This window comes from Medicago sativa, chromosome 1 (genome assembly GCF_051527215.1).
Source record: "Medicago sativa cultivar Bolivia chromosome 1, Bolivia_mono, whole genome shotgun sequence".
NCBI lineage: Eukaryota > Viridiplantae > Streptophyta > Magnoliopsida > Fabales > Fabaceae > Medicago > Medicago sativa.
The window spans coordinates 8365573-8393097 of NC_140749.1; the positions used below are offsets into that span (position 1 = coordinate 8365573).

The 27525-nt window shown below is 32.9% G+C and overlaps 4 protein-coding genes across 4 annotated transcripts; 1 reads left to right on the plus strand and 3 right to left on the minus strand.

The window, feature by feature from the left end:
- Window positions 1–356: 356 nt before the first annotated feature.
- Window positions 357–4476, minus strand: LOC146952308 (F-box/LRR-repeat protein 15-like). The gene is made up of 9 exons (XM_085700841.1): window positions 4377–4476; window positions 4118–4288; window positions 3450–3602; window positions 2845–3005; window positions 2566–2764; window positions 1572–2038; window positions 1429–1492; window positions 686–772; window positions 357–542 (listed from the first exon to the last, which is right to left on the minus strand). Exons 2-9 carry the CDS (start codon window positions 4148–4150, stop codon window positions 456–458), a joined length of 1251 nt encoding a protein of 416 aa, XP_085556967.1. The 5' UTR covers window positions 4151–4288; window positions 4377–4476; the 3' UTR covers window positions 357–455.
- Window positions 4203–6283, minus strand: LOC146952309 (F-box/LRR-repeat protein 15-like). Its single transcript, XM_085738049.1, has 9 exons — window positions 6224–6283; window positions 5826–5958; window positions 5632–5728; window positions 5472–5558; window positions 5010–5280; window positions 4812–4910; window positions 4638–4726; window positions 4416–4476; window positions 4203–4325 (listed from the first exon to the last, which is right to left on the minus strand). The coding sequence occupies exons 1-9, from the start codon at window positions 6281–6283 to the stop codon at window positions 4203–4205; spliced, it is 1020 nt and encodes a 339-aa protein (XP_085594175.1).
- Window positions 6284–10088: 3805 nt separating this feature from the next.
- Window positions 10089–10622, plus strand: LOC146952310 (uncharacterized). Its single transcript, XM_085700854.1, has one exon. It carries the CDS (start codon window positions 10172–10174, stop codon window positions 10505–10507), a length of 336 nt encoding a protein of 111 aa, XP_085556980.1. The 5' UTR covers window positions 10089–10171; the 3' UTR covers window positions 10508–10622.
- A 2034-nt stretch (window positions 10623–12656) lies between these two features.
- Window positions 12657–20631, minus strand: LOC146952311 (F-box/LRR-repeat protein 15-like). The gene is made up of 17 exons (XM_085700848.1): window positions 20016–20631; window positions 19303–19540; window positions 19044–19176; window positions 18760–18856; window positions 18489–18686; window positions 18135–18405; window positions 17937–18035; window positions 17760–17848; window positions 17511–17610; window positions 17254–17424; window positions 16509–16661; window positions 15763–15923; window positions 15487–15685; window positions 14210–14676; window positions 14067–14130; window positions 13203–13289; window positions 12657–13077 (listed from the first exon to the last, which is right to left on the minus strand). The coding sequence occupies exons 1-17, from the start codon at window positions 20357–20359 to the stop codon at window positions 12991–12993; spliced, it is 2958 nt and encodes a 985-aa protein (XP_085556974.1). The 5' UTR covers window positions 20360–20631; the 3' UTR covers window positions 12657–12990.
- Window positions 20632–27525: the final 6894 nt, after the last annotated feature.

Sequence of the window (27525 nt, forward strand, 5' to 3'; positions counted from 1 at the left end):
TTGGACCGAACTGGGTCAACAAATTCTTTTGTGTTCTCTCTTCTTTTCTCTCTCGTTGTTTTCTACTTTTGGCTTGTGATTATAACTGTTCCATACACTTTGATTTTGGTTGCTTAATTATCCCTTGCTCCAAACATCAAGATTGTTATTGGTGTGTTTTCTCATCGAATTCGCAACAGTGTATGTTTGAGACTTTAAAGTGTATTCCTCTCAAGATCTTAGGTTTGAACCATATTGATGTCAATTTTCATGGACTAGTCCATACAATGAACCCTCCGTTAGTGAACGGTAGGATTGATCCTCTCAATTAATCGCTCTTTGGACTAGAAACCAAGTTTTTTAAGAAGAAAAAAAAATGGAAAATCTTCAATACATTAGGAATAACTCAATAATTTAATGTCAGGCATGCGTTCTCTCCAAGTGAACAAACACCACAAAACTTCAAATATCCTAAATCATGCCGATGAAGTTGACAAGCTGCTATATTTACGCTTCAAACTAGAGCATGCTGCACGGAATCTTCCCATGCTTGTTGAGCTTATCTACAAAGCACCATAGAATATCACAAATGATTGAAGAACATGATAAAAACAAACATTCAAGCAACCACGCATTGCATCATGCAAGATAAAGTTTCATTTTAACTGAAATCAACATTTCAAAAAATTTATGCATTTGCTCTCACCTTAGGACAAAAGCGAACATCAAGAGTCTTCAACATAGTACATTTTGATATGGCAGCTTCAACAGCTTCCTCATCAATATTGCAAGCCTAAAATATTCAAATTGTCCAAACTTGAACTAGCAAATAACTATAACAATGAATTAATGGAACGGTTGCAAGAATGACTAAATTTAAGTCATTCAATTGAACAATATTCCGCAAATCATTTGAGGAATATCAAATGTCAGATTTATTTCAAGTAAAGGACAGAGGTCAACTCCATACTCTAACATTTTTTAAGGAAAATGTATGCAGCCCATTCTTGAAAGGAGTCACATAACCCAAGACGAAAGAATAATGATAGCCAATGACAATTGTAAATTGTAATGCAGTAAAAGCAATTCTAGCGATACAATCTTAACACATTCTTTCCAACACACAAATACAGGTTGAGTCTTAACACATTCTAGCAATACAATGTTAACACATTCTTTACACACTTGTTGAGTCTCACTAAATCATTAATCGTGCAGGTCTCAATCTCTTTTAGTTTGGAACTGGGAACCATTTCCTAAGTGGTAGGACACATGAATTTCACCCAATAACAAAGAGTGTACAAAAGAATGCGTCTGATAATGTGTTGCTAGAATTTTTTGTGCAGAAAATATGAAAAAACATATTACCGCAATAAATTTTAAAGTATATCTAAAACAATAATCATGATATGCACGGATAAGTTTAAATTGGCAGATAAGAATAATAACCTGAAGGAATAGATTGGTTAATCTCGGACACTCTAGCTTTAAAACTTCCAATGAGGAACAATTGCTGAAGAGATCAGTCAAAACATTACAATCTGTTATGAGGACAGAAACCAATCTACATTCATTTGAAAGGCAAACAATACCTTAGATTAAGCCAGCATAGATTGAGACAAGCTAAATCAACCTCCTTCAAATTAGTTGACTGAGAAAGGTTTAAGAACAATAAATGGAAACAGTGTGATGTCGATGGAATAAAAACCTTCCTAATATTTGGACAACCCACACAGTTGAGGTTCTGAAGTAATCGGGTGGGTTGCTCACTTGTCACATAGCTGTTTTCATAGGAACTTGAAATGGATAGGACGTTTATGCCAGGTAACTCAGGAAACTTCCCTCGACTTTGCCCCCAGTTTAAATCATGCATATTCACACAGCCGTTTAAACTCACACGTGTAAGGTGAGTGCAGCAAGAAAGAAGCTCTTCTATGGCTTTCTGACACAAAGTTCCATAAGACAAGTCCAACTCCTGAAGAGCTGGTAAAGCACCCCCCTTGTAAAGAGGTTCAAGCGATGATTTGGTGAGATATTTGCATGCCTGCAATTTTAAAACCTTCAAGAAACAATAATGTCACAGTCAGAAAAAGGCAAAGAAAATAATTATACAAATGGTATACATCATCCCATAACCTGTGGACCAAGGAATGGACAACCATCTATTCCAAGATGTGCCATCATAACCACATTTTTTGTTAATATAAACCAAATCACATTTCACAATGGGAAAAGTAAAGAACTACGAGTGCACTTGTATAGACATTTTATTTAAGCTCTTATTCAAGAAGCTATTTTAGATCTTTATTATGTTAAAGACAACTTATGGACATGCCACGCGAATTGCAACTGTATCTAAACATTAATAATATAAGTATTTAAACATGAGATAGGCACAAATAAGCTCTTCTGAACAACTCGCGTGTATGGTAATATAATATCACAACTTCGCTAGGTTTATTAAACTAAATAACCACAACTTCTGGAGATTTGTTTTGAGGATGGGAGGAAGTTCTCCGCTACTATTATACTATATGTAATACGCTAGACAGTAAAAATATGCGAACTAAAATATGATGTTTTTACCTTTAGTTGTTTACAAGAGTCAAAAACAGGCTGCAGAGTCACCAAGAAAGTGTATGATAAATCAAGCAGGGCTAAATTTGGGAGCCAATGCAGGGAGCAGAGTCCATCTAACCCAATTGATGGGCATGACATTAATATTAATGACTCAATTAGTGGACAGGCACGGGTTGTTGCCGACAAGCAGTCATCAGTGAGTTGACTATAATTCAAAACAACAAACATCAGTCCATACTCCATAGATAAGCAGGATAACCAAGAAACTAGCAGATAAAGCATCACCTGCAAAAGGAAGCATCCAGTGATGTCAAGAGCGGACAATTAAGGGACGCTTCAGACAGTCCACCACATGCTTTCAACTCAAGTGAGACCATTAACATTGCTTCAATGCGGAGTATGTTTAATTTTGGGCATATCCCTAAATTGAGAGATCGAAGACCAACCTGAGAAGTAGATGAAAAAAGGGAGTTGCTTAGCTTTCAGATCGAGATTCAAATCATGAATCAGAAGACCTATTTTCCGAATCTATCCAAATATTTACTACAAAAGTGGTTGGCTACATAAAGTTAATAAAAAGCAGTTGGTCACACAAGGCAAGTCCAAAATGAATTGAGATTCATGGTCAAAATAGATACGAACAACGATTTTTATATATTGGGTTCAGGGGTTCAGGTTTATTCAAAATCAAGATATGAATCCAAGGTATCTTAACACACTGATAATAACTGTGGTCCCAATTACAAAGCCCTAACATAACAGCAACCACTTGGACTGCAAATGTATAAAACTATTACTTAAACCATGCAGATAGCTAAATAAATACAAGCAAAAGATGTTGTATTATTATTCGATAGTTTTAATTTGTCTAACAAATCAATATCACTTACAGGGCAAAATGATGCATATTCCAAATGATCGCAACAGTCCAAAATGACCTTCTCAAGATTAGGGCAGGTTAGCTCAAGAGTAGTGATTGCTCGACAACCGCCTAGAGAAAGACTGATTATCGAGGTGCTGATGAAGCGAACTGAAGTCAAGCTCTACATGCAGCGAACAACAAGCAGGATAAAAAATGTTAACATCCATACAAGTATAGATCATTTGACCAACAAAATCCCAGGAATGAAAAGAAACCTAATCTCTCACAACAGATACAACAGCCAGAAAAGTTGAGACATTATTTATCTACTGCTAAGCACTGATAGTAACAACTAATAATGATTCATGCAATTATTTCAACTAAAGTTACAAATTTCAGTAATTCTTTAAACTGATTTTGTGAGGATACCAAAAATACCCTTTCAGAAACTTCATCAATATGACATATAAAAAAAAGTACATTTTAGTAAATCACACGCAAAACTTCAATCTATAAGTTAAGGTACAGCTGGATTAGTTGATTATATAAAAAACAATTGGAATTGTGTAAAAGGGATCAAGAGTAGGAAAACACTTTTTTGAATTGTCAGAATATACTACTATACTAACATAGCTCAAAATAATCAAATTTTGGAACATAAATCCAGAAATTCAAAAGAAATATTAGTTCATGTACCTCACAATTATCAAGAACTAGTGATTTCAACATAGGACATCCTCCGCCATCACTAAAAACATCACATATAGAATTTGTCAAAGATTCACAATCTGAGAGATCTACTTCTTGTAAAGATTGGCATTGCAATGCTAATGAAGTTAAGCTTTCCTGCTTTTGCAGTGCTAATTTCTGCATAACCAAAAAGCTCATCATTGAGGGCTATACTCTAGAATACATGAGAATGGGGAATGAAACAAGACATAAGTATAACACATACTTGAAGTGAATTTGAAGTGATATTGGTCCGGTGAAGTACAGAGCAGTTAGACACTTGTATAGAAGAAAGCGATATAGCCCTCAAGTTCAAATCTGCTAATCTGCAAAGGAAACCATTCAAAAAAATAAATTAGACGCAACAATAGAAAAAAGGATTTGCTATTGACTTAAACAGAAAGAGAAAAGCAATAGAGAGAGACTGATCAATAATAGAATTATAGTGCTTTTCTGGGGAGAGAGAGAAAATGAAGCAGAAACATACTTGCGACAGTACGCCAATCTAATATTCTTCAAACGTGGAAGATCCAACGACACCGAAGTCAATAGACTGCAACTGCGTAGTTCCAAAACCTGCATTGGCGGTGATAAAAATTAATACTAATACTCACGAATTCAGACACGTTGTTAATATCAATATCTGAGACAGATAAAATACCTCCAACATAGAGCTATGAGCTATTACAGCCATTGATGCAGAAGTGATGCCCTCGCAGCTATGAAGCCTTAGAATTGTCAACATTGTCATTCGAACCGACTTAAAAGAGAAAAGCGACCATTTTAGACAAAGCCATATACTTTAGTTCAAAATACAAGCTTACATATGCAAAAAGCAAGTATACAATTTGAAGCACACCTCCAAGGATATGCTAGGGCAGTATGATGAATCAAGAAAACCAAGATTAGGACAATGCTGCACTATATCACGCAGGGTTTCATCGCTGACACAAGAACAGTTGCATATGTCCAGCTTCACCAGTTGAGGGCATGAAGTTGCAGCAGCACGAATAACAGCATCTGGAAGTTTGTTGCAAGAACCAATATCAAGTTCATGTAGAAGAGGGCAATCAAGTACAACCTGTGCCATGTTACTGCTCTTCAAAGACATAGTTTTAAGATGTGGGCACCTGAAAAATGAATAAACCGTCACTTTTTATTTTATCATCGGAGTCAATTAAGTGTCGGTCAAACTTTGAGGCATATTCACCTGACTTATATTCGCGTTACACGACATTTTATTAATTCAAGATGACGCAATCTCTCATGAACAACAGATATCTCTTGAATACTATTTCCAAGTGTAGAATCATCAATATACAATTCTCTCAACATGGAACAATCAGATAGACCAAGAAAAAAAGCATCACCTATCTGTCCTCTTCCTAATGTTAAAACTTCGAGCTTCCTGAAAATATTGAAATAAATCAGCTGGAATCCAAGATGGCTTGATTCAGTGCAATGTCACATAAAATTCCTACCTTAATAAAGAGATTGCCTTCATGACCAGCAAATCAATAGTAGGTCCTGATAAGCTCAATGTTGTAGCATTCGGATAACGTCTGCACATGTCCTCAACTGTAATTACACATACACATTTACTTGTTAAAAGGTTTACTGCAAAAACATAAAACTAAAAACTTTCATAAATAATACAACATATACTCAAGCTCACATTGTTCTTGAGATATGTTCCGATTTTCAAAATTCAAACTCATCCAGAAATCTTCATGAGTACTAATAGTTCGCCACTGCTTACAAACTCTAGCAGCTCTGCAGAGATTGGTTTGATCCAGATACGAGAAAACCTAAATTTCACACGTAGAGAAATTAAACATTAGAGAAAAAATGATACTTTTGATATCAAAACACACTAAATTCACATGTATAAAAACATGTAAATGTCCCAAAAAAGATTGTTTCATCGTCTCTTACTATATATAGTGCCATTTGGGCGGCTTCATAAATCACCATAACTAGCCCTTCTGGAGTCCTTATTTGAGGCGCTATCTTAGTTTGATTGAACCTACTGCTATGTCGAGGTCAAAAACTCACATCAACCCATGTACGAACCTTTGCATGCATATATAGGAGAAAGATGTTCTCCCAAATATTATTGCTCTTTCGTTCCATATACGCCGTGTAGCTTCGAGCAAAATTATTAGGCTAAAGTGCAACTTTGGTCCCCTATCTTTCAAAAAGTTGCGATTTTGGCCCCCTAAGTTTGAAAACTACAATTTTGGTCCCCTATGTTTTTTAGCCAAATTGATTTTTTCGATTTTTAATTTTTTAATTAATTAATTACACACTTACACACGTGGCATGCCACGTATGCGTTGACTTGGTCAAAATTGACCAAAATGACCAAATATGCAAAGGGGCTAAAACATAGGGGACCAAAATTGTAGTTTTCAAACTTAGGGGGCCAAAATCGCAACTTTTTGAAAGGTAGGGGGCCAAAGTTGCACTTTAGCCAAATTATTATACTCCCTCTAAGGTCTCATGTTCTTTTTTTAACTTTAAATGGGCCCCGCATGTGAACGATGAAATTGGACCCCAGTTCACCGAACCAAACATTTTTGCATTAAATGGAAGTCGGCTACATGTATCAAATTACGTTATCATGTTCTATTCTAAACTATATTTTGGTTCAACTCATTAATTTCTTAATTTTTCCAAGTAGTTTCTTTGATAGTTTTTCTACCTCTAGTGATTTCTGATCTACTCTTCTTACTGCATATTCTATCATTTTTCTCTATATATGTTCAAACCACTTACGCCTATTTTTCACCATATGTTCTACTATAGGTGTTATCTAAACTCTCGTTAATATGGTTATTTCTAATTGTACCCCATCTAGACTTACCACACATTCAATGCATCGTCCTCGTCTTCACTGCACTTATTTTATCCTCATGTTGGTTCTTCACTACCCAACACTCTGTTTTATACAACATCATTGGTTTTACTGTCGTCAGATAAAATTATCCCTTCAAATTGAATGATATTTTCATATCACATAAAGCACATGAGCTTTCTCCATTTCAACCGCTCATATTGAATTTGATGATTTACATCTGCTTCTATTTCTCATTCGTTTTATCTTATGGGCCCAAGGTATTAAACTGTGTGTAATTTGTGGTATGATATGATCTCAAATTTTCATCTCTAAGGTAGAATTACTCCGTCTTTTGCTAAAATTACATTCCGTATAATATGTTTTGTTTCTACTTAGGCGGAAGTTGGACATTTTTAAGGCTTGTCTCTAACCTCCTATTCAATTCCTCCTCCAACTCTCCAAGCAGGACTACATCATCTGCAAAAAGCATACATCTCGGTGCTAGCTCTTGGATGTGTTCTTTAAGTACATCCAAAACTAAGGTAAAAAGATATGGACTTAAGGTTGATCATTATTGTAATCCTATTGTTACGGGAAAATCGTTCCCCATCGTGCTCCTCACACAAGTTCAAGTCTCCTCATACATGTCCTTGATAGTTCGAATATAGGTAATCCTAACTCTTATCTTCTTTAGGTCTTTCCATGAAATCTATCTATGCACTCTATCATACACATTCTATAAATCAATAGAAACTAAAGGCAAAGTCTTTTTTACCCGTCTCATGCCGCTCCATCATACCTCTAATCTAAGTAAAAAGATACTGAGTTTTTTAAAAAAACATAGAAATAGACATGTGTTGAATTTCTCCCCACTTGTTGCATCTCCTCGTATTTTATTTAAAGATATAGAATATCGATATTAAAATTAAAGTCTAGATAGTAAAATATAGGATTGCATTCTTTTATGTTAATTTTAGAGTTTATGTTAATTTGTATGTTTTAATTGTTTTAAGTTGGTCCAAGACATTAACAACATTGTAGTAATTGTTCGTCCCTTTTGTGAGTTTATCATCTGAAAGGGACACTTGGCTAACAAAATACGCACCTGGATGCCAACTAGAAAATTACAAATTAAAAAAATAGAAACAAAATGCCACTAATAATATAAGTTTGTGCATTCCATCTGCATCTTCCTTAAATCCATATTCATCTCCAATTCCATCTTCATCTTCCCCGTGTAATAAAATTTGTTGGGATTTGCATTGAAAAATCTGTGTTACTGAAAAATATGAAATGCAAGTAAATCATCCATTTGCGTGTTTTGTGTTGAAAGGAATGGAAGGATTTGTGTGGGGTGATGTGGTAGAATAAAAATTTGTGTGACGTGGTAGAATTTATAGTGTGAAAGGGTGGTACGAATGAGTATCTTATTACATGGATAAATTGACCACAAAAATGAATTTGTTGAAGCACATCAAAGCACAATTGTCCTAATTATATGCATGACCATGCTGTTTGAATCAACGTAGTGCATGTCTTTGTTGAGTTGTTCACGATCGTGCAGCTTGAGAAATCATTTTATCATGTATATATGCACAACAATGCATTTTGCGAACCATATTCTTGCTTATATCTTTTAACTCACTTGGGTTGATCTGGTGTTATTGGCTTGGAATCTGAGAGTGTGTTCCTCCTCGATTCTCTCCAGTGTCAATTTGAGTGTGCTAATTTAGCTTCTTAAAAAAAATGTTTCAATAAATAGACATGGTTTAAAAAGGATATTATTTGGAGTTGAAGAAAAGTTTCACAACTTTTGGACACCACTATTATTAAGCAATTTGTTTCCCACGAGATTTTAACAACACATATACATACAAAATCTTGAGGTATTAAGTATATGAGTCATATCTATTGTATATCATTCATTTAGACATTTCTAGTAATTGGGAGATCACTAACCACTCATAACTCTCAGAAATAAGAGTTATCGGCTTCATTTAACTCGATTTATTGTTCATTTACTTGGTTTATGCGGCACTTCCTCTGTCTAAAATTATAAGTTGTTTTGGACATTTCACGCAAATTAATCAATGTAATTAATTTTGTATAATTAAACGAAATTATAAGTAATTTTACAAAATTATCCTTCATTAATGATATGAGAAAGATAAATAAAATAATCGAAAGAAGATAGAGTAATAAATAGTTAAGAGTATAATGGGAAAAATAATATTAATACTTCATGGATATTTTAAAACGACTTATAATTTAAGACAATTTTTTTTATATTAATAATTTCGGACGGAAGTAGTAGTGATTAGGGTGGTTAATTAGGATTAAGTAGGTTTTGAGTTAAGTTCAACCAACACACTTTATGGTACCACATTTGTGTCTTTCACTTGTTTTGTAGTGGGCAGGATTTCTCGGACTTGGATTTTGACTAGGTGTTATAGCTAAGAAAGAAAAGATTAATTCAAGGACGATTTGTTGTGAGCTTAACTATTATAATCAAAGTTAAAAAAGATTTGAAATCGTTAAAGATTTGAAGGCTTTTACATATGGATTGAGAAGTAAAAATTTGTCATTATTATTGTGAAGCAAATCATTGCATTGATGTTTCCTTTTTCCGTATATTTATTCACTAGATATAATCATATTTGAGACGTGTCAGACATTATTGTGAGTACCTCTCATAGTCGAGATTCAAACATTGGTTTATCATATTGTAGGAGTCTAGCCTCTTTAGCAAGGTTGAGTCCCGTTGGAATTTCGCTTATGCTTTGGCCAATAATGATTTGTGATAGCTTATTCTTCTCGATTTTCTATGAGCTTTCTAGCTCCTGCTTAGATTAATCACTTGTTAGTTGCTGATGGTTCTGGAGTTTCTAGTTCTTTGTTGATTGTTCTCTTTCTTTCAAAAAAGAAAATGGTTAAAAAAGATTGCGCATATTGATATTCATTTTTATTCGTGTCCCACATTAGTACATGAATGAGAATATATCTGTGAGAATCTGATGCTCTTCTTTAGTGCTTTACTTTGAAAAGCAATATTCCACTCATCTTATCAACATTTTTGTGTTGCAATTCCATAATATCATATCATATATACATACATTTTAATTAACAACACAAAATTTCACTAGAGAACCATAACTTAATTTTCTATCATCTAAATCTTCTGAATGGAACCTGAAGCAAATAGGAGGGTAAACAAATTTTCATCTTATGAGAGAGTAGCAGCCATAAGCTTAGTAGTTCTAGCCGTGGCTTCTCCTCTATACATAGATAACAGATCAGAGAGTGAGTTGGAAGATGATGAACAACCAATTAGTGTTACTTTATGGTTACCTATGCTGCTTTTTGTATTGGTTTTAGTCATATCTTTATCAGCTTTTTTGGATAAGAGCTTCACAAGGTTTGATCGTAATTGGATTCATAGAGTTGGTGGTTCTTCTGGTGGTATTGTTTTCATTCTCATTCTTCTCTTTCTTGTTTTGAAGTGTAGAGCATCTTTGTAATGTAAGAACCTTGCATGCATGCATGCTCAAGGAATGTTTGTGAAGAAACGACTAGAGCATGTTAATCATATTAATTCATTTTGAGTTAGATTAATCATATCCTCTATATTTTGTACACTTGTGTAAAAGTTTATTTTTAACATTTGAATACTAAATTTTTGAGTGATTAAATGTAAGATAAACTAATGTTTTTAAAGCTAATTAGTGTCTTCTTTCATAGTACAATAATGTATTTAAGCTAATAAACTTCATATTTTCATGGTAGAAATATTTGCAAAATCTATTAAGAGCAATTATCTTTTCAGATCGCAATTGTACCAAAATTAGTTTAATGTATTACTTTTCTTGTTTAACATTTATAGATCTAATATCAGACTTTACCTTTTAATCATTCTTTTGATATCTAAGATCATACACACATATGACATTACATTTGTAAACAAGGTAAACACTAAGGCTGAAGTAATAAGAACCACGCCTACAACAAAAGAAAATACTTGGATTAGTGAATATTCATCTTTGAAATATCAATAAACCAGAATTAAAAAAATTACACGTGATTACGATAAAACAAAAGCATAATAGACATTCAAAGTATGAGAAGAACCAAGTCTTTATTCAAAACCAAAACTCAGAAAGTAGTAGCACATAAAATAGTGTACTGCAGAAAGAACCAAATTTGGCTAAAAGAAATTAGAGAAATATTCTTTTTCGCATAATCCAATGCATCCACTTTAAATTAAGTTTAAATATGAAGGTTTTAATTTTGCTAGACTGCAACTTCGGGACAAAATCAATAAGCAAATTTGGGAAAATTTCTCTTTGATCCCTAAACAATTGTTTCTCTCCCATTTAGGCCATAAACTAGAAAAATATACGGCCAATAAATGGTCAAGTTCGTGGTGCATAAGTGAAACGAGTTTTACATCATGCACAAGTTTATTTTCATCATTATGTCAATAAGTTTCATCATTGAATCAAACGAAATGTGACAAGACTTATTGATCCAATAGTAAAATAAATAAATTTGTGCATGATGCAATAGTAATTTATTTATGCACTTTAGACAATGCAGCAACAAATAGTATGTAAATTACACTTAGTTAGTCCCTCAATTACTTTCAAATAGAAAGAAAAAAGTGATAGTTTATGAACTTCCATTAAAAAATATTTAAGGACCGTTTATTATATGTTGTTTATGTAGGTTATCACAGAATTTCAAAAATACCCGTATACATAACTACCGGAAGTTGCTTTCAGATACTCAGAAGTTACATTCGTAAATGGTGTTCAAATACTCAGAAGTTGCGTTCCGGTGCTCTTGGAAGTTATAAAAACAAGAAATAAATCATTAATGGCAAATTAAAAGAATGGTTGGTGGTATCCCTCAGAGAAAACCTATCAGCAGATTCTCTCTTTCAATTCCATCAAAATGCCATCCTCAGTTCTTCTGCTTCATTTTCTACTGAAGTTTTTTTTTTTTTTTTTTTGAGGGATTCCTACTGAAGTTTCTTGTTTAACATATAGGATCCTAAAGAATTAAATCAGTTGTACGATAATAATCATTTAAATCAAAACTTGAGTTTATACATTTGGTTTAATTTTGTTGTATTATTATAAAGTAATGCAAGGGACTTCACTTAGGACCATGACTGATAGCACTGACTTAAATTTGAATTTCAGAATTCAGATTAATAACATAATTTGCTGAAAGATTAGGTAAAGGAGTACTACATTTGATCTTCATTTGGTAGTCAGCTTAATAAAATGGAATCATACATTAATTTCTTCTGTGTTGAGATGAAATATCATTTCGTACCCTAAACATTCCAACCATTATAAAATTATTCCACCTCAACAGAAGTGCAGATAGACATATCTGTGATAATTACCACTACCAACCAGGAAATTGGTTAAAATCAGTCTTCCTAACCCACTCATCAGACACTACAATCCCAAAAGGTAGAACGCTAAAGATGAATGTGGAATGAAAATGTTGGCTGGTATAATATGTTAACGTTATAAATAAAATGTTCAATTTGATCTTGTGCATATATGAAAGTTTCATCAAAATATAATTGTAAACGTGCATTCATGTTAAAGAAACAGGAAACATCAAACTATAAATGTCAATACGCTGCCGCATGCATCGTAAAATGCAAGTTCAAACAAGCATCTATTCTTCAAAATGTAAATGTCAATATTACAGCATAAAATGTATATCAAGGATCAAACAAACACCTATTCTTCAGAACACTTCAGAATAAACTATGCAGCAACAAATTGAAATGTAAAATTTACAACAATTAAAACATCAAAAACTTATTGTGGCAATGCATGAAGATAACCTCATTTCTATATGCCAAACAAACACAACAATATAAAAGATAACAATTTACAATACATTAGGAATAACCCGATTTATTGCCAAGTGTGCCTTCTCTCCAAGTGAACAAGCACCACAAAACATCATAGATTATAAATCATACTGATGAAGTTGACAAGCTGCTGTATATACGCTTCAAACCAGAACATGCTGCACGAAATTTTCCCATACTCGCTGAGCTTATCTGCAAAGCACCATAAAATATCCCATAAATGATTGAAGAACATCCCAAGCAACAACCATATGCAAAATAAAGGTTCATTTGAACCGAAATCAACATTTCAAAATATTATATGCATTTGCTCTCACCTTAGGACAGAAGCGAACATCAAGAGTCTCCAACATAGTACATTTTGATATAGCAGCTTCAACAGCCTCCTCGTCAATATTGCACGCCTAAAAAAACCAAATTGTCCAAACACGAACAAACATATAAGAAAGCAAATAACTAGTAACACAACAATGAATCAAAGGATGGGTTGCAAGAATGACTAAAGTTAAGTCAATACAATTTAAAAAAAATAAAAAATCCTCAAATAATTTGAAGAATATCAAATGTCACATTTATTTTAGGTGAAGGACAGAGGTCAACCCCATACCCTAAATTTTTAAGAAAAATGTATACAGCCCATTCTTAAAAAGCAGACGGATAAACCAGCCAAAAGATCGGGACAAAAACACTACCGTATAATTTTCTAAAAAGATAATGATAGCCAATGACAGCTATAAAATGTAATGCAGAAAAAAGCAATGCTAGCAATAAAATTTTAACACATTCTTTCCGACAGTTGTAAATTCTAAATTGTAATGCAGTGAAGGCAATGCTAGCAATACGATCTTCACGCATTCTTTCCAACACAGACACACTCCTATTTGGTAAAATTCACTTGTTGAGTCTCAATAAATCATTAACCATGCAAGTCTCAATCTCTATTATGTTGAAACTGGGAACCATTTCCTAAGTGGTAGGACTCGTGAATTTCACCCAATAATAGAGTATATACAATAGAATGTGTCTGATAATGTGTTTCTAGCATCTTTCATGCAAAAAATATGAAAAAACATAATACCACAATAAATTTTGAAGTATATTTAGAACAATATGATATGTTTGCAAGAAACAACAATTATGATGTGTGTGGATAAATTTAAATTGCAGATAAGAATGATAACCTGAAGGAATAGATTGGTCAATCTCGGACACTCTAGCTTCAAAACTTCCAATGAGGAACAGTTGCTGAAGAAATAAGTCAAAACATTATAATTTGTTATGAGGTCAGAAACCGATCCACATTCTTTTGAGGGGCGAACAATACCTTAGATTAAGCCAGCATAGATTGAGACAAGCTACATCAACCTCCTTCAAATTAGCTGACAGAGAAAGGTTTAAAAATAATAAATGGGAACAGTGTGCTGTTGATGGAATGAAAACCTTCCTAATATTTGGACAACCCACGCAGTTGAGGTTCTGAAGTAATCGGGTGGGTTGCTCATTTGACACATGGTTGTTTTCGTAGGAAGTTGCAATGGATAGGATGCTTATGCCAGGTAACTCAGGAAACTTCCCTTGACTGTGCCCCCAGTTTAAATCATGCATATTCACACAGCCGTTTAAACTCACACGTGTAAGGTGAGTGCAACAAGAAAGAAGCTCTTCTATGGCTTTCTGACACAAAGTTCCATAAGACAAATCCAACTCCTGAAGAGCTGGTAAAGCACCACCCTTGTAAAGAGGTTCAAGCGACGAGTCGGTGAGATATTTGCATGCCTGCAACTTTAGTACCTTCAAGAAACAAAAATGTTACCGTCAGAAAAAGGAAAAGAGAATAATGATACAAACATACATCATTCCATAATCTGTGGACCGAGAAATGAGTAAGCAAGTGTGCAATAACATTCTATTTCTTTAGACAAAATAATCTTGGTTTTACCCACTTTTCCTCTCACTCTCTTTTCCATCCCCTTCTATCTCCATTTTCCTGTTAGTTTATGTGTCTTCATTGTTTCAGGAAGACATAAAATATTTTTGAACTCTGATGAAAAATCAAATAAATGGTTTTTTTGAACTCCAAAAACATAAAATAAAAAAATTACAATTAATTATAAAGTGAACTATCAGTAACAAATTATCATCAGTACATTCATAAGTGAACCAATTAACATTATTACCACGTTATGTTTTAATAAAAGCCAAATAACATTACACAAAGGGGAAAATAACCAAATTCATGTTCACAAAGATTAGAGGGGTGAAAGTAAAGGACTATGAGTACTTGGATAGACATTTTATTTAAGCTCTTATTTACTAAGCATTTTAGAGTTTTATTATGTTAAAAACAACTAATGGACATCTCACATTATTCCCATCTGTATCCAATCACTAGTATAAGTATTTAAATCACAAGATTGACACAAAACTTGTACGTGTATGGTAATATCATAACTTTCCTAGGTCTTTTAAATTTAAACTAAATAACCCTCACTTCCGTAGATTTGTTTTGAGGATGGGAGGAGCGGTTCTTCACTATTATTATACTATTTGTAATTTGCAAGACAGTAAAAAATATGCAAACTAAAATATGATGCTTTTTACCTTTAGTTGTTTACAAGAGTCAAAAACAGGCTGCAGAGTCACCAGGAAAGTGTATGATAAATCAAGCAGAGCTAAATTTGGGAGCCAATGCAGGGAACAGAGTCCATCTAACCCAATCGATGGGCAGGACATTAATATTAATGACTCAATTAGTGGACAGGCACGGGTTGTTGCAGACAAGCAGTCATCAGTGAGTTGGCTGTAATTCAAAACAACAATCAGTACATACTCCATACATAAGCAGGATAACCAAGAAACTAGCAGATAAAGCATCACCTGCAAAAGGAAGCATCCAGTGATGTCAAGAGAGGACAATTAAGGGATGCTTCAGACAGTCCACCACATCCTTTCAACTCAAGTGAGACCATTAACATCGCTTCAATGCGGAGTATGTTTAATTTTGGGCATATCCCTAAATTGAGAGACCGAAGACCAACCTGAGAAGTAGATGAAAAACGGAAGTTGCTTAGCTATCAGATTGAGATTCAAATCATGAATGAATCGGAAAAGACCTATTTTACAAATCTTATCAAATCTTTACTAAGAAAGTGGTTGGCTACACACAGCCAATAAAAAGCAGTTGGTTACACAAATTTCAGTGGGCAGGTTGGGACTCGCCACAATGAATCGAGATTTGTGTTAAGCTTCAAGGTCAATAGATATGAGTAACGATTTGTATCTATTGGGTTAAGGTTTATTCAAATGAATCCAATGTATCTTAACATGCTGATAATAACAGTGGTCCCAATTACAAAGCCCTAACACAACCTCCTCTAGGAATGAAATATATGAAGCTATTACTTCAACTGTGCAGATAGCTAAATAAATACAAGCAAAAGATGTTAACCTATTATTCTGTAGTTTTAATTTCTCGCATATTTCTTCACATGATCAACTCAAAAGGGAAGAAGAAATAAAATATTTCAGCTCATAATAATCGAAGCACTCAATAGGGAGGAAATAAAAGATTTACTCTCATAAAAATCGAACTGTGAAGCATCTAATATATCAGTATCACTTACAGGGCAAAATGATGCATTTTCCAAATGATCACAACCATCCAATATGACCTTCTCCAGATAAGGGCATGTTAGCTCAAGAGTAGTAACTGCTCGGCAACCACCAAGGGAGAGACTGACTAACGAGGTGCTGATGAACCGAACTGAAGTCAAGCTCTACATGTAGCAAACACCGAATATGATAAAAAAAAAATGTTACCATTAATACGAATATAAAACATTTCACCGACAAAATACCAGGAATTTAAAGAAACCTAATCTGTCACAAATACAACAAACAGGAAAGTTAATTATTTCCCACTGCTGAAACATTTTTTATTAAGTAAATAGTATCAAATTGATTCATTCAAATACTGATATTGTAATAACTAAATGATTCATGAAATTACTTCAATTAAATCATGAATTTCAACAATTCTTTCTGCTATTGCGATTTCTGTCAGAATACCAAAAATACCATTTCAGAAACTTCAAGTGAGAAATTATCAATATAACATAAAAAAGTACATTGGTATTATAGAAACCATGGGCAAAATTTCAATCAGTAAGTTATGGCAGTGTGGCACAACTAGATTAGTTGATTATATCGCTTATAAATACAGTAAGAATTGTGTGGAAAGGATCAAGAGTAGGAAAACTTTAAACACCCATTTGAATTGTCAAAATATAGTACTAACATAGCTCACGAATAATGAAATTTTAGAAAGTGAATCCAAGAAATGCCAAAATAATATATATGTTCATGTACCTCGCAATTATCAAGAACTAGTGATTTCAACATGGGACATCCTCCACCGTCACTAAAAACATCACATACAGTGTTTGTCAATGATTCACATTCAGAGAGATCCACTTCTTGTAAAGATTGGCATTGCAGTGCTAATGTAGTTAAGCTATCCTGCTTTTGCAGTGCTAATTTCTGCATAACCACAAAGGTCATTATTGAGGGCTATACTATACAATATGAGAATGTGGAGTTAAAAAAGACATGATTACACGACATACTTGAAGTGAATTTGAAGTGATATTGATCCGGTGGAGTACAGAGCAGTTAGACACTTGTATAGAAGAAAGCGATATAGCTCTCAAGTTCAAATCTGCTAACCTGCCAAGGAAACCATTCAAAAAATTAATCAGATAAATTAAGGATTGGATATTTTCTTAAACATTAAGTACACAGGCAACAGAGTATGACAAATATCAATAATGGAATTTTGTGTTTTCTGGGGGAGAGAGAATGAAGTAGAAACATACTTGCGACAGTACACCAATCTAATATTCTGCAAACGTGGAAGATCCAACGACACCGAAGTCAATAGACTGCAATTGTCAAGCTCCAAAACCTGCATTGGCAGTGATATCATGTACTCGTCCTAACACTCGGGAATTCAGACACATCGTTAATACCAATATCTGGAACAAATAACATACCTCCAACATAGAACTGTGAGCTATTGCAGCCATTGACGCAGAAGTGATGCCCTCACAGCTATGAAGTCTTAGAATTGTCAACATTGGGAGTCGAACAGACTTAAAAGAGAAAGGTGACCATGTCAGACAAAGCTAGAAACTCTTGTTCAAAATGCAATCTTAAATATGCAAAAACTAAGTATACAGTTTGAAGCACACCTCCAAAGATATGTTTGGGCAGTATGATGCATCAAGAAAACCAAGATTAGGACAATGTTGTGCTATTTCACGCAGTGTTTCATCGCTGACACAAGAACAATTACGCATGTCCAGCTTCACTAGTTGAGGGCATGAAGTTGCAGCTGCACGAATAGCAGCATCGGGAAGTTTGTGACAAGAACCTATATCAAGTTCAAGCAGAAGAGGGCAATTAAGCACAACTTGTGCCATGTTACTGCGCTTCAATGACATGGTTTTAAGTTGCGGGCACCTGAAAAAAAGAATAAACCATCACTTTTTATCGTATCAATAAAATGACAGCTATGTGTCGGTCAAAGTTTGAGGCATATTCACCTGACTTGTATTCGCATGACACGACATTTTGTTAATTCAAGATGACACAGTCTCTCATGGACGACAGATATCTCTTGAATACTGTTGCCAAGTGTGGAATCGTTGATATTCAATTCTCTCAACATATTACAATCAGGTAGAGCAAGAAAAAAAGCATCCCCTATCTGTCCTCTTCCCAATTTTAAAACCTCAAGATTCCTGAAAAGAATGAAACAAATCAGCTGGAGTCTAAGCTGGCTTGATTCAATGGGAAGTCGCACAAAATACCTACCTTAACAAAGAGATTGCCTTCATGACCAGCAAATAAATAGAAGGTCCTGATATGCTCAATGCTGTAGCATTCGGATAACGCCTACACATGTCCTCGACTGTAATTACACATTGAACTTTGAATAAGCACATTTGCTTGTTAAGTTTTATAGTTTTACAAAAGCAAAAGTTTTACAAATAACAATCCACGATTTCCAATACCCAAAACTTGAATGTTAAAAGGTTTGCTGAAAAAACATAAAACTAAAAACATTCATAAAAAATACAACATATACTCAAGCTCACATTGTTCTTCAGATATGTCCCGATTTTCAAAATTCAAACTCTTCCAAAAATCTTCATGTGTACTGGCAGCCCGCCACTGCTTACAAACTCTGGCAGCTCTGCAGAGATTGTTCTGATCCAGAAATGAGAAGACCTAAATTTCACAAATAAAGAAAGTGAAACTTTTGTTATCAAACCCAAATATCATAACACACAAAAATGATTCAAGATACACATAAATGATACCGATATAAAAAATGGTTCTTTCACCGTCTCTTACCATATGCAAGAGATCATCTGTAAGATCCATCCTAACAATCTCTTGGTCTTCAAGTTCTGAATTGTCATCATCATTCCCTCCACCGTCTTCCACATCATTACCATCCTCACCACCACACACCAACGCAAAATCGCCATAACAATTATTATTACTAGGCTGAATAGAACCGTCAAAATCTGCATAATCCATAGAGTAGTTCACTTTGCTCGTAGACGCCAGATCATCAAAGTTACACTCACTGCAGAAAACACAATCAAACCCGTCAAACATCATCATCTTCATAGTTCACAAAAAAAGTTTTTCTTAATCAATCGTCACAATCAAACTCAGTAAAATTAGCCACTTTTCACTTCATTTCTCAACAAAACAACCTTCTCTAATAACAATGCATGTGCACATTTCACAACAACAACACCAACCAAGCCTTATCCCAATAAGTGGTGTCAGCTATGGATCAAACAATGTCATAATGCTCTATCATAAATAATTTACAAAAAATGAATTTTTGTCATATTAAAAAAGAGAATTCATACAAAAAAATGGAAACATTAATCATCACAATCAAATTCATCAAACGTCATTGCATTACACTAAAATTAACCACTTTTCAATTCATTTCACAACAATTCAACATTTTCTCGTAACAATGCAAATAAACATACCCAAATAAAAAAAAATGCATTTTTATTAAAAAATTAAAAAATTACACTCACTTGTAGAACTTAGCACGCTTATGAGACGAATCACGGTTCTCATCAGCAACAGGACTTTCCGGACCGGAATTCGGGATTACAGTGGCGCTAACAGAGCTGCTTTCACCGATCGAGCGCCGTACAGCAGGCCAGGAATTAAACCCATCAATCAAAAACTCTCTCCGAAAATTCTCCTCATAATTCCCAGCTTCAATTTCTTCATCTTCATCAGAATTAACGTTTCCGAAAATATCTTCGTCGTCGTTGTTCATACCAGGTTCAACAAGTTGACACCTTTCGTCGTGAATTACAGCTTCTCTGTCTTCTTCTTCTCGATTGAACCATAAACAGCACCAGAGATTCATGCGTGAGTGACGATCCGTCGCATTTTTGGATGAAACCCTAATTTTCGAAGATGTGTTGAAATGGAAAATTGAAGGGTGAATTGGAGAGAGAAAGGGGTAGAGAGAGAAAGTGAGGGGAAATGGAAGGTGGAAATGGATGGATCTGATCGGATCTTGGAGGAAGATGGTTTGTGTGTTGAAGAGATGTTGGTTTGGTTTAAGAGAAGATATCTGAAATTTTCTTCCTACTTTTTTGTTAGAAGAGGAATGACCATTTCAACGACATCGTTTTTATCATTTTAGTACACTCAACTCTTTTATAGTTTAGACATCTAGATTTACGATTGGTTGTAAGTATTGTAATCTTTCCGTCCAAAATGTAAGTAAAAAAACCCATTTTATTTGTCCAAAATATAAGCAAAAAATGTAAATTTTTATTCTATTTAATCTTTTCTTTTACCATCTTTTTCAAGAATTTTTTTTTGTTTATTCTCATGAAATTAAATGCAAATTATATTTAATTTTCTCTCCTTTCATTTTTTCCATAATCAATAGTCAATGAAAATTGTTTTTACATCTTTCTATAAAACTTATTTCAAAGAAAACACAAAAAAACTATACTTCAAATCCTTATACTTTAATTTTCTTAATAAGTGTGATTTTTTTTTCTTACAATTTAGGACGGAGGGAGTGCGTGTTTAAAATTGAATCAATCCAATAAAAAATTGAATTTGGATTGGATGTATCCGATCCATTTTTCATAGAAAACTTGATGGAAACTTGTAAATAATTATAAAACTTTAGTATTTTGCATTTCATATTGTGGTTGTTTTTTTGTGTACGTTTTTTGTTCTATTTAATACAACACTGTTAAACAAAAATGAAATAGTAATGTTGGATAAAATTTGAAACATGGTTGAAAATAAGTTGTTTTTAACTTTTTAACTTGATTTCATGTTGACAACAAGAAATTGTAATACATCATAAATAACCACAACAACCGAAGGTTTGATTCGGTTTTTATTTTAAAAGTCAATTAAACCAAACTAAATCGCATGTGTTTTTTTATTTTGGTTATGATGATTTTTATCCTCAAAATTGAACTAATATGCATTGCAAACACACCTGGTAAATACGTTGATATATTCTGACTATGATGTGTGTGAACTCGAATTCTTCACGTCTTCGTAGTTAAATGTGTGAGTCTAAACAATAAGGAGTGCTGGCATTATTTGTGTCTAACATGCACTTTTAACACACTCTTTAATTTTATTTTATTTTTGTTAAAATTCACATTATCGTATCAAACCCACGGTCGTCCCAGTAAAATTAGAGTATTAAAAAAAATACAAAATATTGATAAGAGTCGTCGTTAATTTAAATTATAAATATAAATAACATCAATAACACATAAATAGCATTAGTTTATAGTTTATGGTAAGTTATAGTTTATGGTGTTTTTAGCATTTGAGTTCAATAATATATATGGAATTTTGGTCTTGCTTTAGAGCTAATTTACTACAAATCATTAGTTTTCATTTTCAGGATAAAATAATGAAGAAAGGGAAGAATTTTCAAATGTTGAAAAGGGCACACGACCGTGCGCTTTGTTTGAAGAAAAACCAGACAAAATTGTTGAGAGTTGAGCACGGTTCGTGCGACTATCTAGCACGTCCGTGTGCCCTTCCCAGTTTGCAGAATTTCAACAGCTTTGAAGGCAAGCACGAGCGTGCGCCCTCTGCAGTCAGAGATAGTTGTTACAAACTCTTAGAAATCTTTAGTTATTGGCTTGTAACTCGAATTTAATGAATTGTCCGAGGTTCTAGGATATAAATATACCTCATTTATGAGGCAAAATTCATATTCGTTAGTATTTTCTCCCTTATTAGGATTTAAATCCTAAACTTTTAACTCATTAACTCCTTTAATCTCTTAACTCTTCAAGTGAGTTACCCATCCCCGATATTAATATTTGATCTACACCCTGTATTTATAAAAGATATTACCTCCGTCCCTAATTATAAAACCCTTTTGAGAATTTTTTTTTGTCCCTTTTTATAAGACTCATTTGTTATTTCCAACTGCATTAATTATTTCTTTACATACATGTCCCTATTTATTATACATCTTTTTCTTCAATCAGCAATAAATAACATATGAAAACATACACCAACTCTCTCTCTTAAGGATAAAATTGTAAAATCAATAGTATTTACAAACAACTTTAATACAAATATCAACTTTCTTAATTCCCATGATTTTAGCAAAAGGGTCTTATATATAGGGACGAAGGTAGTACCATGTATTGGTAGTTTTTTTTTTTTGTTAACTCTCGGTTCTTTGGAAAAGATAACTTGATAATTTGAAATTCGGTCAGGATGTAAGCAAAGTCTGACTGAGAATTGTTTCACCTATAAATTAAACTCGGTTATTCTAAACAAAAACGTTTTTTGTCAAGCTCATTAACCATTTGAGTCTATTGTTTAGTTTATTGGTAGTTTTTTTTTTGTTTCATTGTTATATTTAATTTTGACAATTCAGCTCAAGTTAATTTACAATTTTGCTATTTTTTATTCGATCAATTTTTTTTATATTAAACACCTACACACGCATGTATATAGGGAAAAACTTTGGTGTAGCATTTTTTTCAGCACTTTAAATGTTTTTTTTTTTTAGGGAAAGCACTTTAAATGTTTTTTTTTTTTTTAGGGAAAGCACTTTAGGGAAAGCATTTTTGTTTTGATAATTATAATTTTTAGTTTTACATGTTAAATTTTGAAAGATTAATATCAAGAGTATTGGACGGTTTTATCTCGATCATGTTTATTAGAGATAAAAAAAAATTAGCAACTTTTTAAAGAAAAATGTTAAAAATACTATTTTTTTTTTTAACATTCACTTTAGCATTCATTTTTTTATTAGGTGACTTCACCATTTTATATGAGATCTATTTACAAAGTATGAGTTTCATTTGAATTTCATTAAATGAATGAAGGAAAATGTGTTAAAAAGAAAGTGTGAATATAACTCTTCTCAATTTTATATAATCAATTGCTTATATAATCAATTGCTTAGCAGAAGTCATCATCATGAGATTTTTACTAGTACTAGTATGGAACATAGATTATGTGTGTTTCCTTCTTTCATTCACACGCGAACACAAGTGACAGTACTGTGACATTAGATTTTGCTAAGTTAAAGTGGTGGCAACAACTTCTACAACTTGCATTTCTCTTTCCCACGTGTGCTTACTTGTGTTGGACTGAGAAATAAATTTGAGGACAAACATCCAACATCATGTCCCACTTAAATCCCCACTATATTGAATTTTCTTCATAAATTTAATTGAGTGTGTGGAATTAATTGCCATGTACGATGAGAGGAGAGACTCTTGTGCATTATGTCATATACTTATATAGTGTTATTTGAACATCAATTAATTTGACAATCAAATGGACAATCATATTTTTTTAACGAAAATTATGTATTGCACGAAAACTAAAGTAATAAAAAATGAAACTAAAAATATAATGTGAGTATGAAAGAAAAAACTGTCACAAAAATTGTTGGAAAATAGTTGTACAAATATTATTTCTTTATTTCTATTGTGAGTTTAACTTTTAAAAAGTTGAATGCAAAACTTTTGATACATATATTTCTATTATGAGTTTCTTAACACGTGCCCTTAAGAACATAAGTTAGCATTTGTCATAAATCAGACCGAAAAGATGTAAGCAGAGATATAAAATTTGCTCAAAAAAAGTAGTGATATAAAAATCAAACAAATGATATGATGAATCCAAATATCCAATCCAAACTGAACAAATTGGTTTGTTTATATTTTTTTTTTTTGGGGCCAAATCAATGAATCAAAACCAACTACCACTTATTCGGAGAATTTATTTTCCACCAAAGTCGTTTTTCGCGCCCTCAAAATTTCCATTTGCCACCGTTTTGGACTCTAAACATATTAGGTTATTCCCGTTGTAACGGCGGCAGGTTTTATATATATATATATATATATATATATATATATATATATATATATATATATATATATATATATATATATATATATATACACACACACTAGATAAGGTCATAATTAATCTAAATTGTACCTAGTTTATGATGTCATGGTTTCACAGTTGGCCTTTCATACAAAAATGATCACCAAATAATTATGGTTTACCACAACGAGAATAACCTAATCATGTGTCCCAAATCTTGCCTTCCATCATTTTATATCGACTTGGATCGAGGATTGTTTAATAGCAAAATATGTACCATTTACTAAAATAAGTTTATTAATTATAGTTAGTGGAATAGCTATAAATGATCAAAATGTAATAGATAATGATATGTTAGTGAAAAAAATATATTTTATTTGTATTATAAAAAGGACTAATAATTTGAGACATGATAAAATATGAAAGAAGACATTTTTTTTTGGGTAGATAGACGAGATGGCAAAACCATCATAAGCTCACACACAAAGTGGAGGTACAGGGGTTCGAATTCCGATCATGACATCCAGCATAACAATTTTGATATTTTTGCCAGTTGAGCTAGAACTTATGAGACAGAAGACATCTATTACAAGAAGACAGAAATATTTTTATTACACTAATAAGTTAGACGAGCCAATCCTACATCGAGGCGATGACAAACATAAATTTTGCATTTTTCCATGAGTTAGTTCCACATCAATGAGTATGTAACTGTCATCGAAGTGACCCACTTCAAACAATCAAGCTGCTTAGCTAAACAAATGAACAAAAATAAAAGTACAAGAAATTGTTTAGTTACTTAAGAAATTCAATACATCAACACCTAATCGTTTAAAATAACAATCTATTTAATTAGTGCCTACAACTAGCTAAAACTTATGATAGTAACATATACATAAAGATCGAAAAGGTATTAAAAACATGTACATGACGAAGAGATCAATGATTTGACGAACACAAAGATTCAACGAAAGCAATTATTTGCTTTGATTTTCTTTTTCTATGTTCAGAAAGAAACCGAGCCAAAACGATCGAACTCCAAATATTTTATCGTTCAAAATCGAGCGTCCAAAACCCGATCATATTGTATAAAATAAGTACATATTGTATTAATGAATAAAATTTACTAGAATTTAAAAAAGAATGTTCATGAAAATTCAAAAAGTGAAATATAAAAACGTTCTGGGTTTTTGTAGTTTTTTAAATTGTCGGGCTGTTTAATTAGAATAGGGGGTGTGGATTGTAAAATCTTCTACATAGCTTTCAAAGAAGCATGGCGATATTGTACATGGGCAAAGCCCAATATCCGGTTGTAGTCATGCTATATGCAATACAGGCCGGACAAATCTATCCCACACCTCTATATTTATATCTTCACTCCCTACATTTTTCTTAAAAACTTCCCATTATGCCAACATCTATAAACTACCTATCTCATTTTAACATTTTTCTCTTGAGTTTTTCAAATTTTCCAAGAGCAAAAGAGAGTAAAATTTTAAACGCAAACTGAATTGTCGGGTTCACAAAACTTTCCAAGAAACTAGATTCGAAGTATTCCGGTTTCAAAATTAATGCTGAAAAACTTATGGAATGTTATCCGGTTTACATTTGTTTCATGGAAACACAAACTATAATACTGCATGTTGACCAGAAAAAAACTTAGACTTCATGACTTAGACACTTAGCAAGAATATGATATTGGCCAATAGAAGAAACTCTAATAGATAATGGGTCATGCTAACAAATGTGTCTTAAGGGCACTTGTTAATAAGGATTTAAAATAAGAAATGATTGATAAAATTTATGCATAGAGAGTTACCTTTTGTTGTTTGAATATGTTGAAGGTACGATGTTTAAAATAAAGTTTTTATTTTAAACTTCTTAATAAGTGTCTTAAGGACATCTATTAGCATTTATCATAAACAATTTAGAAAATTGATGTTTTGACATCAAAATGTTCATAATAACACATGGAAGTTACGAATTTACCCCAGTGGTAGTTAACTACCGCTGGCATATCCGGCAGCAGTTAACTACTGTTGGCTCCAGAGGCAGTTAACTGCCTCTGGCTTTGCTGCACTTAAGTGCAGTTCCAGTTGTGATTTTACTCCTTTTGGTCGAAAAATCAAAATAAATCGAAACTTTTTCAGAATTCTACAAAACTTTACAGACCCTCTCTACATATTTTTTTAGAGCTTTCTGCAAAAAATCAGCTCAAAATTTAATTTCTAGGTCGACGTTTTATTGTTTTGGTTTCTTGAGTTATTGGCGCATTAAAAATTCATATTTAATCCATCCGTTGTCGAAAAATCCTAATTTTTTTGCGGGAAATGTATTTTTTATGTTCTTAATATGTGTGCAAAAAATAATGAAAAAATTCAACCTCTATTTAACTTTTCCGGACGCGCAGTTGGAAAAATATTGCGATTTTACGCGTTTCAGTAAAAAATTCAAAATAAATTGAGGATTATTCGAAATACTACGAAAATTTGCAGATCCTCTATATGTATTTTTATAGAGGTGTCTACAAAAAAAGCTCAAAATTCAATTTTTAGGTTGATGTTTTGATGTTTTCGTGTCTTAAGTTTTAGGCGCGTTAAAAATTCATATTTAATCTGTCCCTTGTCGAAAAATTCAATTTTTTTGTGGGAGAAGTTATTTTTTTTTTTCTAAACATGAGTGCAAAAAATCATGAAAAAGTTCAACCTCTAGGACACTTTTTCGGACTCGAACTTGGAAAAAAATTGGGATTTTGCATGGTTCGGTCGAAAAATCAAAATAAATCAAAACTTAGTTGAAATGCTACGAAACTTTATAGACACCTCTATAAAAATACATATAGATGATGTACAAAGTTTAGTAACATTCAGAATAAGTGTCGATTTTTTTTTTTTATTTTTTCAATTGCGATTTTGCGCAAGTTAAGTTGCGTAGAGGCATTTTCGACTTTTACTTTGGGAATGAGCGAAACTGTTTGGGTAAAGAGCAGGATTCTATCAACAGTAACTTAAATATGAATTTTGATGGGGATACGCATACTTAATGAATATACCCCCACATTTTAAAAAAATTCTCAAATTACTTTAAGCATCATGCACCCTAAATAGACTTATTATGGTGAAAAATATCAAAATCAATAATATTCTTTGATGAGAGTGAGAGGGGAGAGTTAGGAAC